The sequence below is a fragment of the Megalopta genalis genome, chromosome 4 (assembly GCF_051020955.1).
Source record: "Megalopta genalis isolate 19385.01 chromosome 4, iyMegGena1_principal, whole genome shotgun sequence".
NCBI lineage: Eukaryota > Metazoa > Arthropoda > Insecta > Hymenoptera > Halictidae > Megalopta > Megalopta genalis.
In genome coordinates, this window is record NC_135016.1 from 4,471,077 (window position 1) to 4,483,363 (window position 12,287).

General features: G+C 41.8%; 2 protein-coding genes across 2 annotated transcripts; both read left to right on the top strand.

Annotated features, from left to right (window-relative positions):
• Positions 1 to 1,163: 1,163 nt before the first annotated feature.
• On the top strand, positions 1,164 to 7,456 carry spab (space blanket). The gene is made up of 6 exons (XM_033484108.2): positions 1,164 to 1,323; positions 2,281 to 2,485; positions 3,122 to 3,260; positions 3,804 to 3,953; positions 4,136 to 4,224; positions 4,850 to 7,456. Exons 2-6 carry the CDS (start codon positions 2,324 to 2,326, stop codon positions 4,991 to 4,993), a joined length of 684 nt encoding a protein of 227 aa, XP_033339999.1. The 5' UTR covers positions 1,164 to 1,323; positions 2,281 to 2,323; the 3' UTR covers positions 4,994 to 7,456.
• A 673-nt stretch (positions 7,457 to 8,129) lies between these two features.
• CCT5 (chaperonin containing TCP1 subunit 5) lies at positions 8,130 to 12,251 on the top strand. The gene is made up of 7 exons (XM_033484107.2): positions 8,130 to 8,374; positions 8,871 to 9,295; positions 9,375 to 9,567; positions 9,891 to 10,160; positions 10,466 to 10,651; positions 11,387 to 11,705; positions 11,868 to 12,251. Exons 1-7 carry the CDS (start codon positions 8,267 to 8,269, stop codon positions 11,999 to 12,001), a joined length of 1,635 nt encoding a protein of 544 aa, XP_033339998.1. The 5' UTR covers positions 8,130 to 8,266; the 3' UTR covers positions 12,002 to 12,251.
• The last annotated feature ends 36 nt before the right edge of the window (positions 12,252 to 12,287 follow it).

Sequence of the window (12,287 nt, forward strand, 5' to 3'; positions counted from 1 at the left end):
ACTGTTTGGTTTTAGACGGTAGAGGGACTAATCTACTAGACAACGACTAATATATCTGTTCTTAATTTTGCTATTACTTGAAATGAGAAACGAAAATGACAAAACTCACGTCAGACGATCCAGTCTTGAAAAAGTTATTCCGTTTTATAAGATGTGCGAACACATTTGTTGGCCACTGTGTTTTGTCTACTCCGGTCATCCGGAGTCTTAATTATAAAGGATTAGAGCATGCAATTTCCATTCTTTCGAATCCAGGAAGGATTACTATATCCACTCGGATAAACGATCACTCGAGCTTCCAATTACGAGAGATCGAAGCATGCAATTTTCATCCTGTTTTAATCGGGGGACGATTGCCGTATTAACCTTGGCGAGCGACTACCCGGTTATCTTGGTCCTCGTTACGATCGTCAATTAGTTACGGAGAATATGAATTGCTTCGATCGCGAGAGAATCGTTGCTAATCCTCTGCTTCCGAGGATGTTAATTAGCGGTTGTCGCGTTCGAGAAACAGGCGTTTGTTCATTCTCCGAGTCCTACAGCTGACGAACACACTATACACGGAGCAGGATCGACCGGCCAGTAGAACATCAGGACACCCGGATCAATACGACCAAGAGAGACCGAAACAATGGCGGTGCGAGAGGAACGACGAGGACAGAGCTGAACACCTACACGATTATGCGCCCGTTGAACGGCGCCGCTGCGTCCTGGGACAGGATACAATTTTCGCAGTACCTGTACGTTTGAACAGCCTATTCCATAAGGCGTTCGAAAATCCAGCTGGAACCTTCACCGATAAAAAAACCACGACCTAGATTAACCTCTGATCTTTCTTAACAGAAATCTAGAAAACGCTGGTCGTTACGCGAGAGCAAGAGGAACCCGCGGGAATAAATTGAAAGCAAACAGATGGGATTGTTTGATCGATCAAAGGGTGTTTCCAGCCCGGGCGAAGGGATGCGCGACGTTTTGGCCAGCCCTTTGTCGCCGGGAGGTAAAAGGTTATCACACGTCACGAATAAAACGGGCAATCGAAAATCTGAATGGAGAAAATGTCACCTGGGTCGCGTTCGCCGTGGAAAAAAGCTTAGGAGGGCGCGCACGCGCGGAGCTTGCCGCGAGCTTTCGCTAGGGAAACCGGAACGACGTGCCGACGTGGAAGTATAGATTGCCAATGCTGCCGCGGCTGGACTCAGTCTCAGTCCTCCAGCGAACTCCATCGAGGACTTGTTGATCCCGGGGAACTGGCGAGAGAGGCGGCTGATCCTTCCTGCTTCGAACCACCGGCCGAGCTCAGGCAGGACTTAGGCGCAGAACACTGTAAGTACCAGCGTTCGCTCTGATTCCAACCCCCGACCAGTTTTTTCCCAGAAATCGCCGGGTTCAGCCTTGGTCGCTATCCTCGCGGGATCTCCAACGAAACGCGGATTGTTAGGGCATTTGCATACGGGGCGGAGATTTATGCGTGATCGTCGAGCGTGTACTACTTTCCCGTGGTCTAATGCGGTGAGGTCTTTTGAGAAATTCCGCGATTTCTACGCGGAGGGTGTCAGAGCAAAAGATTGATTTGGCATTTAATCAGGGGGGAAAGTTGTCGCGTGACACCTGTTCAACTACGGTAACGCATTTTACTCGATTCGGCGTAGATCCTCTGCGAGATTAATCACTTGGATTGCGGATCTTTATGCGTTTATGCCGTGTGCAGATTCGCGAAGTGGAGGAGAACGTACAAATTTACAAGGTCTAATCGTGTTTTTATTTTATTTCTGGAATGAGTAATTTTTTAAACGAGGAAAGAGATTTCTGTCTGATTTTTATAAAATAACGTATGAACATGGGAATTTCCATGAAAATCTAATAATTAGTGTTAGCTACCTGGAACTAATAATTCTACCTTTCTGATCTAATAATTCTACGCGTAGGACTAGAATCGAATTTTTTAAATGCATCATAAATTCCAGAACGATGCAAGTCTCTCAATCTCCCAGCTGTTTTAACCCTTTTAGAGCTAACGATGCACCGTTGTTGGCTACACTTGGGAAAACGTCGTTTTCTCAATATTTCTAATAAATTTCATCTCTTATTTTCTAATTATCCAGTTTCACAAGGTCTTAGCAATTTCTTTCCGAAACTTTATCGAACTAAATCAAACGAAATCGACTACTGCACCGCAAGTGCATACAATGTGCACAGCGTGCGCGAAGTGCCCGGTCTTAAGGTGTCTCCGTTTCGAATCCGAGTCGAGGATGAACCAAAGATCCCCGAATGCGTTTTCAGAGATCCCGAATCGTCCCTGCGGCAACCGATACACGAACCAAAGATGCGCACGTGTGTTGCATTGGCAGTGGTCGCTCTGGCGAGCACGATGCAGCTCGAAGTGAGCGCATGGGGCGGTGTGTTCAACCGTTTCAGCCCGGAAATACTGTCGAATCTGGGCTACGGTGGCCACGGCGACTACATGAGTAAATCAGGACTGTACCAGGTAAAAATCCATAGGGAGCTCTGAAACCACAGCGTTCGCGTTCCCGCGGCTGTGCCCATCGCGATGATGCGACTCTGCCGCAGTACGACCGGCGTTCGATCGATATATTATTTTCACGTAACAGCTCTGCATGAAAACCGCCTCTCCGTCACGAACGATCCCCGCGAGAGAAAAGGCTCGAGAGATAGCGCCCCGATAATTGACCGCGATTCCGATTAATAATCGAACCCAGTGATCGTCGGGCAATTCCTTCGGAAAAATCGCACGCGATCTCGCGCTATTACCGCAAACGTTTCGCCGACGATTACGCGCTAAGAATGAAGTCCGTACGATTTTTGATTCGGCAGAGTTAATTGGCCGCCATAAATGCGATCGAATTTAGGTGACTTCGTCGGTGCGGTCGGTTAACGAGACTACGTCGAACCGTCGCGAAAAATTCCCGCGACATTATCAACGACCAAAGAATTTCTTTACATCGCAAACTGCCGTTCACAAATTCGCCGGTGGCACGTACGGCGGCCATTCAGCGCTAAGTTATGGCAGCCGAAGCATGACCTGCTCCACTTTCCTCGCGATATCGGCCTCGCGTCTCCTAGCCCCCGTCGGGAACTCCAACGTCTCGCGTTTCGGTTCAAGCGGCCCCTGTCTGGCGCCTATGGGAACTCTTATGGGGAGTCGATGGAGGAATTGGCGGAAGTTCAACCCTGCGAGGACAGACCCTGCACCTCCAACGAACAGTGTTGCCCGGGATCCATTTGCGTTACCGTAGATGCAGGTAATTATCACCCTTGTCCCGATCCTCTGGTCTGCCGGGGTGAAGTCCCTGAGACTTTGCTAACAGTCGCGACGAAGATAACTTAACTGGGACTGCGTTCAACGAAGAAGTAACCCGATCAATAATTAACGATTATAACTCGTTAGTTATTACAGATTGTTGTAAATTAGTTATAATAACTAACGACCTCGTCGTAACAGAAAATGTTGCCATTTCTTCGTGACGAGTATACGCGTCAAAAATATACTGGTTGAAAAGGATATATGCTTCGGTATTCTGTATTAAATTATACATTTTATAAAACTGTTGTATTTGAACCTTTTTCAAAGAAACTGCAACAGCTGGCTTAATTAAACGAACAATTTTATTTTTGACTTATTAAAAGAATAAAGGTTCACTGAAATAATTACATTGAGATGAGTATAAAACGGAGAATTAATTCCAAAAAATGACTATCTATCCGAAAGACTCGATAGATAGACCGAATCGCCTCGGCAATTAGGGGTTGATTTCGACGAAGGTGTGAATCGCTGCTGTTTCCAGTGGTCGGCCACTGCATGTTCGTGTTCGGCCAGAAACAGGGCGAGCTATGCAAGCGGGACAATGACTGTGAAACCGGTCTAATGTGCGCCGAGGTTCCTGGCAGCGAGTCCCGATCGTGTCAACCACCGGTGACGTCGAACAAACTTTACAGTGAGTACAGCCCTTGCCCGCCCACGCTCTATCCGATATTCTTTTATCCCCTGAACGGTGTCTCGCGGCAGAAGGTCAATTCACAAACGATTGCGTCAAACGGATAATTATAAGTTCTTACGTAAAGACCGTTATTTATAAACATCGAAGCCTGGTAACCGACCGACTCTGAATGATTCCAGATGAGGAGTGCAACATGTCCGGCGAGTGCGACATCGGACGCGGTCTGTGCTGTCAGCTGCAAAGACGTCATCGACAGACCCCTAGAAAAGTACTCACGTTGCAACGAAACTAACCCCGTCCCCTCCCCTCGATCCCTTCGCTGTCTATTCACACCTGAACTCGCTGATCGATAGCGGATTTATCTTTGGAAATTCGTTGGGGCTCGAACCCATTCTATTATGAAAATAAAAATCAACCCCTTGTCTAATCGGACCGAAGATTTTCGACGGAGCCTGCTAAATAGAAATAGAAGTTTTACACGTTCGTAACAAGAATAAGAATCATCGATTTTAAATTCCGTAAAAGATACCCTTATTTTGCACAAAGACGAATAGTTCAATTACCAATGATAAAGTAAAGAATTCTAGAAGTGGGGGTTAAACGATGCATCATGTCATCTTCGCGGTTAGTTGTCCCAGAATGTGTGAAACAATTCTGAATTCTCCCTAATTCTCCCTGGACAATTTGGGAAGAGGAGATACGATTATTCGATAGTTCGTTTTTATAGTTACCGATTGTCGACAATTATAGAAACGAGCCACAAGGCTCGAATCTCAATTAGAAAGAATTTACTGTACTGCTTCACAAAATCGGATGAAGCATGAATTTCACTTAGACAGCGAACGGATTAACGGTCTCGCGGATCCCTAAATGAATTATTCTCTCGGTTTCAGGTTTGCTCCTACTTCAAGGATCCCCTAGTATGCATCGGGCCCGTGGCAACGGACCAAATAAAATCGGTGGTGCAGTACACTTCCGGCGAGAAGCGGATCACCGGCCAGGGGAACCGATTCTACAAGAGCGTGCCCTTCGCCTAAACGCGTCTACGATTAGGTCCGAGGCGGTGAGAGAGTGGAGAAAGCGTCGCAAGAAATCAAACCCATCGCACACGATTCTCACGGATCCGATTCACACTAATTCGTTGCTATGATTTTCAGCTGTCGATTCGGAGTTCTCTCGATTCGTTCGATGCCTCCGGTCCCGATCCCGCCAAGCGAGGCCACCTCGACGAGAGTCCGAAGTGACCTCGGCTGGTGAAGGACCGAGTAGCGATGCAAACGCGCCTTCCAATCGGTTTTCTCCAAACATTGCGACTGAGAACTAATAATACATATCAGAGTAGCCTGTTTCTTAGTGTTTTAAGGGAAAAATACATATCAATGAGAAGATTCTGCGGGGCGCGTTTCCAGGGATCAGGCTCGATCGAGACGAATCTCGTATACAGGGCGGTTCTACATGTTCGTCCATTATTTTCCGTTCCTTCTCGTTGGTCTAGCGATCTGGATTCCAGACGATTAGAACACCCCTCCTGGAAAATATAATCTCAGCTGAAATCGTACATCCCGTCGGGGTACGATGCTTTCTTTGCCCTGTACACGGGCGAACTTAAACAGATCCTCGAATCGAGTTTCCTGAATCTACTACTTACAAGATAAGGTGTCTCCTCGAATTACTCAAACGCACAGACAGAGTAAAGTAAATATGTACGCATATATATACATATATATATATTTTCGAATCGGCTGATTCTCGGCAGGAGGTCGAACGAACGTCGAGCAGAAAAAAGGAAATATTTTCTCACGGGCGAGCGTCGTCGAACAAAGCATGTTTGCTCTAAACAGAATTATGTACTCGGCCGAACGAAGGGAAAAACGATTCGTCGGTGTCTGCGGGAACGTATCATAGTGAACTTATTAAAAAAAAAAACTCTACTACATATACATGCGAGTGAAGTCGTATCGCGGTCAGACAGAAAAAGAAAAATACGTACACATATCAATGAAGTATCTTGCTTCGCGTAGCCGTATATTCCAAAATTATTTAGACGTACGTATGTATACGTAGAGATTCGGTATTTAGAGATTCTGTTTTAAGTGTGGCTGCCGCTCGATCGAACAACTATCGTCGCGGAGATCGAGCCGCGCATCAAAGATGTCCAATCGCGGGAATCACTCCATTGACTAAATATTGGAACCTCGGAGGTCGCTTCGTCAAGCGGTTAATTAAAAGACAAGAAAGCCGTAGCGTAAAAAAAGAATATTAATTAAACGAACAGACGCATACATATATAATATCCGGGTCTGTCTGCTAACGTGCACGTAGAATAATATTTGTGGGAATCGAAACGTTAACTAACGTCTATTACGCTGTCTGTATTAAAAACTAAGAGCTCGATCATTCTGGGAATCGCAGGCGTTTAGACGCAATTGCGGCTTCGAGACTTGTCTGCCTACGATTGGGCCCGGACAGAGCAAACGTTACAATTGTAATCGAATTATCTGGAAGCCGCGGTGCTATTTTTTCGGTTTGTTAGAAAGAGAGAGAGGGAGAAAAAAAAACAAAAAAAAATACGAACGTAAGAGTGAAATGAGAACGTCGTTGCGGACACTCTTTCTGATGCGTCAAGTACCTGCTGCGAAATCCGGACAACCCCTCGTTTCTACGCCACTGATGCTAGTCATCGGGAGTCCAAGCACACACAAATGATACAAGTTTAAAGAAAAAAAACGAAAAGAAAAGGAACTAAACAAAGAAAACGAGAGAAAGAATCGTATTTCTAGTTACACACGGAATAATGAGAATATTATATTATACTTCCAACGTTGATCGTTATATCGTGTAAGGGAACTCTAACATATCATGTGAATGCCTAAATCCATTAAGGAGAGTTTTAATCTTGTGAATGTTATTAACGCGAGATATATATATATATTATACATATATGTATATCGTATTGAAATTATATTTTTATCTTCGATCGATATGTATACTTAAACGGTATATATTTACATAGTATTCATATATTTTCCGGAAGCGTATATCTATTAACTAATCGTAAACTATACCCTCCGATGCGTCGTGCGTGCGAACGCAGGAACTGTTCCGTTAGTTTCGATTTACGATTCAATTGAACCACGATAACGATAAGATGATTTCGCGTGAGATCGAGGAGGATTAGGATTATTTTCGTAATCGTTGAATTATTGTATTCCGAAGGGGGAGATTTACGAAGGTGATACACTGATACATATCATAGGCTAATTCGATCGTTCGATTTCGGTAAGTTACGGTTGAATTTTTGCGGTTGTTTGTTTAAAATTGTTTAAACGTGCGGCTCATTGGGGGACTACGGCCGCTTCGGCCCTGAGTCAAAGTACCTCTATCGAATGAATTAATTCCACCATAATTATATGTCTATAACTATATGTACTGTTCAAAATTATAATGCAAAGTTATGATAGATTAATGTGAAATACAATGTGGTGCATACAAAACATAAATCTGCTTCACTTTTATCGACCTGCTCACGATCATACGGAAGATTCGATAGCTCGGAGGAGTCTTGAAGAATCTATTATTCACGATCGATTACGTAATATTTATTTTAGTCAAGGTTGATAAGCAAATCATCCTGTGTAACATAACCTGACATATTCCTTTTAAGATTATTACTTCAAATCGATTTTCTAGATCATCCTCAAAAGAATGATCCAACAAGAAATTGTGTTCTATTGCATAAGGTAATTCGTTTCATAACTGAAATTAATATTGATCAATTTTATTAAAATCAATATTATATAATCTACTGTGAATTACAGAACTTTGAAGTAAATCTCTAGGTATGAATTTCATTCGGAAAAAATACTGAATAATTATCAACAGATTATAATTATATAAACTACTAATCCTGTGCACGTATGGTGTAACGATAGCAACATTTCTCTGCACGCCATCGATGCGCACGCCAGCGACATAATGGCTTTTCGAACTTATGGCTAATTTCTCCGACGCTTTTTACGGTTGAATAAATACTTATCCTGCTCAGAATTTTCTGCTGAAAAATCTGGAAACAATTTGCGCCATGGAAGCACAGTCTACCGTTTTGAATTTCCCTCCAACAGTTGGCAGACCGCATCGGCCTGAACTACACATACGAAAATAGATGGCAGGTCAGATTCGTGAACATCCGGTTGCTGGCAACAAGATGGTCGTGTAACTCCTGTCGACGATCGAACGTTATTCCTGTGGAAGCGAAAAATCCCGAAAGGGGTACTTGTTAATAAATAGTTCGCGAATATTTTGCTAGCAAAATGACCGCGATTCCGGGCGCCGTGACCTTCGACGAATATGGAAGACCGTTCATTATTCTTCGTGACCAACACAAACAAAAACGATTAACCGGCACCGATGCTATCAAGGTAAATTAATTCTCTATAATTAACATTATTTATTTTGCACCTTTAAAAATATTAATTATTTTCTAAACAAAATTTCTGATCATGGTTTCATCAGGTTTGGAAATTTAAGATCTGAATCTAAGGACGGACCACGTGAAGCGCGTAGCAATGGCGGCGTTCCGGGCTTGGCAATTTATTCTGAAGATGTTAATTAAAAAATATAGCTCGAATCGGCGATACAATTTTTATCTTAAATTGTACACAGGGAATTATTTATTCTTGTTAATTTCTGGATAGAGGATATAATAAATGCAGATTGTTTTACTGGTGTATTCCTTTTTGACCATAAAAGGAGATACCATGATTCCATGAGAGCCTGATGGAACTTTGGAAATTTGTTCATCGTCTGAATCATACTTACAAGATTATTTTTGTTCCAGTAATAATTTTTTTTTTTAAATCAAAAAATTCTCAGACTTAGGACATATATTTATGCCATTATTTTTCTAATTTTCAGTCACACATTATGGCTGCACGTAATGTGGCCAACATCCTCAGAACTTCCTTGGGACCCAAGGGCCTGGACAAGTTGATGATCAGTTCTGATGGAGATGTTACAGTAACAAATGATGGTGCAACAATTTTGAAGAACATGGATGTGGACCACGAAATTGCCAAGCTGATGGTTCAATTGTCTCAATCTCAAGACGATGAGATTGGAGATGGTACAACTGGAGTAGTTGTATTAGCTGGTGATCTGCTGGAGCAGGCTGAACAATTGTTGGATAAAGGAATTCATCCGATCAGAATAGCAGATGGTTTTGAAATGGCAGCCAAATGTGCTACTGACCATTTGAAAACCATTGCTGATACCTTCGAAGGTAGCAACGAAAATAGGGAGGCTTACATCAATATTGCCATGACTAGTCTTGGGTCAAAAATGTAATTAAATAATCTTATATTCTATATCTGCTTACTGTAATTACAGATAAGACAATATATTGTTCATTTTCTTTTTCAGCATCAACAAATGTCATAGGCAGATGGCAGAAATAGCTGTGAATGCTGTATTCGCAGTTTTAGATCCAGAAACAAGGGATGTGAACTTTGAGTTGATTAAGGTTGAAGGAAAAGTTGGAGGTAGATTGGAAGATACTATTCTAGTTCATGGGGTTGTTGTAGACAAGGACTTCAGTCATCCTCAGATGCCTAAGGTATGGAACTTATTTAAATAATTATGTCTAATAAATGTATTCACTTTTCCTAATGATGACAAAAAGCTGCAGAGAAGGGTAAAGGTTCAGAAAATTTTGTTTAATCTATTTTCTTCGAGTCCAACTACTGTTTATCTGACTATCATCCGAAAGTCAGTGAAAAAATAGAAATGTCTCTGAAAGTGATTATTCAATGATTTCTAGCCTTTGCAGTGGCTTCAATGATCACAAGATTATGAGAGCTGAAGCAAAAATAATTTCCGTGCAAAGAATGACTTAATTAAATTAAAGAATACATATGGAAAATGTGTTTTGTGCTACAGAAATTGGAGGACGTAAAACTGGCGATTCTAACATGTCCGTTCGAACCGCCAAAACCAAAAACGAAACATAAGTTGGACGTTACCTCCGTCGATGACTACAGGGCTCTGCGGGAGTATGAGCGGGAAAAGTTCACGGAAATGGTGAAAATGGTAAAGGATGCAGGAACTACTCTTGCCATTTGCCAATGGGGTTTCGACGACGAGGCCAACCATCTCCTTCTGCAGAATAAGTTGCCCGCTGTTAGATGGGTTGGTGGTCCTGAAATCGAAGTAAGTATCGTTAGATCCGCCATTTTGTTCGAAAATATTCCCAATGATGAAAAATTGCGACGGAAGAGAGCGAACGATCGGATAGCTGACTTATTGAATTTTGAGAATCTATATATTATTTTTTTATTAATTCGTAGTGAAAAAATATGCATAAGATCCTTTAAATTCATTAAATAGTAATCTGTCATTCGCAGTGGCTCTAATGACCACAAGATTATGAGATCTGAGGGAATTATTACCTCACCTATTATGTACTTAAAGATTCGAAATAGAGGCACTGGTAAAGTAAATTAAAATATTTACAGCTAATTGCTATCGCTACCGGTGGTCGTATAGTTCCTCGATTCGAAGAATTAACGCCAGAAAAGCTTGGCCATGCTGGTATTGTCAAAGAATTGACTTTTGGAACAACTAAAGACCGAATGCTCATCATCGAGCAATGCAAAAATTCCCGGGCTGTGACCATCTTTATTCGCGGCGGTAATAAGATGGTAAGTGTGATATTATTTGGTTATGTAATAGTCCGGCATATTTCTGACATTTATTGTTTCTTTGCGTTTATAAGAACTGCGAGAGAATGTGTCGTCGGTTGACGAGATATAGTCTCGGCAAGCAATAGATCTTGATTCGAATTCCGGTCTCGATCTGTTCGATAGATCGACTCATTTTCTCTTACAGTTATAACGTACTTTTGGCAAGGAGAATTTCAGAGGTGTTAATAATATACCTTACTGACCAGACACCTTGCAAAATTAATGCGTTGAAATATTTGCTTGTTCAATTCTCGCATCGCCGATTTGAACTCCTTCATTTCAACGGTACAACCACACACTAACTGCAACACAGAGTTGACTATGATGGCGGCTTTTAAGCGATCGCAGCGCCACCGTTCTTCCTCACGGGAGAATTTAATATTCCACAGAATGCACTCAAACAATATTCTTTTTGGAAAATAGGATTCTTTAGTTCACATATTAAGTTAAAATTAGTAAACTAATAAATTGTACATTTTATAGTGCATTATAAGCAGCACTACTGACAATTAAAAATTATCTCGAAATATTCCTTTTCCTTTTCGAAAGTTGTAATAGACTCATTTTTAACTAATTAATTCCTCGTGTAAAGATTGCGGACATTTATTTAGCGACTTCAGATTACTTTAAAAACGTATCCACAAGATTTTAATACTGACGATTAAATATAAAAATGAAATACACCCATTATAGATCATTGAGGAAGCAAAGCGAGCGATCCACGACGCGCTTTGCACAGTTCGCAATTTGATAAAGGACCAAAAGATTTTATATGGGGGTGGTGCAGCCGAAATTTCTTGCGCCATAGCTTGTGCTAAAGAGGCAAACAAAATTAGCACGCTAGAGCAGTATGCTTTCCGTGCTTTTGCCGAAGCTTTGGAAGCTGTTCCATTGGCATTAGCTGAGAACTCTGGTCTTTCCCCTGTGGACACCTTGGCTGAGGTCAAGGCCCGCCAGGTGAAAGAGGAGAATTCCGCCCTTGGCATCGATTGTTTGAATCGTGGTACTGCTGGTGAGTACCAAATCATCAATCTTTTATACGTAGCTGATCTGTTTAGCTTGCAATCTACTTGTTTAAAAAATACGAACTTCCTTTTTAAAAAGACTTCGAAACGTTCTTTTCTTTCAGCATTAGTGAAATAAATAGTTCTAAAAATTTTGGTTAATTTTGCAGACATGAATGCCCAAAACGTGATTGAGACCCTGACCAGCAAGTCTCAACAGATCCTGCTGGCCACGCAACTGGTGAAGATGATCCTGAAGATCGACGATATTCGGTCGCCGAATGACGCGTCGGACGGAGCTTAACGAAATTAATTTACGCTTTGAGAATTAATTATTACAGCAAAAGAAAAGAACTTAATTATAATTAACTACGCTCTTCACCCTTCGGCTCTTGTCCCGAGCTTCATTCACACTTCTAATTTGGACGTTTAATTTAGTTTGTCAATTTTTCTATCTTTTCTCGTCCGTTCGCCACAACGATAATTTATATATAACTATATAGCTATATAATTTTCATATAGCAATGCGAATAAATCGTTTCACTTTTTACCAATTCTCACGTCTCCATTCATTCTCAGTTTTTCTTTAT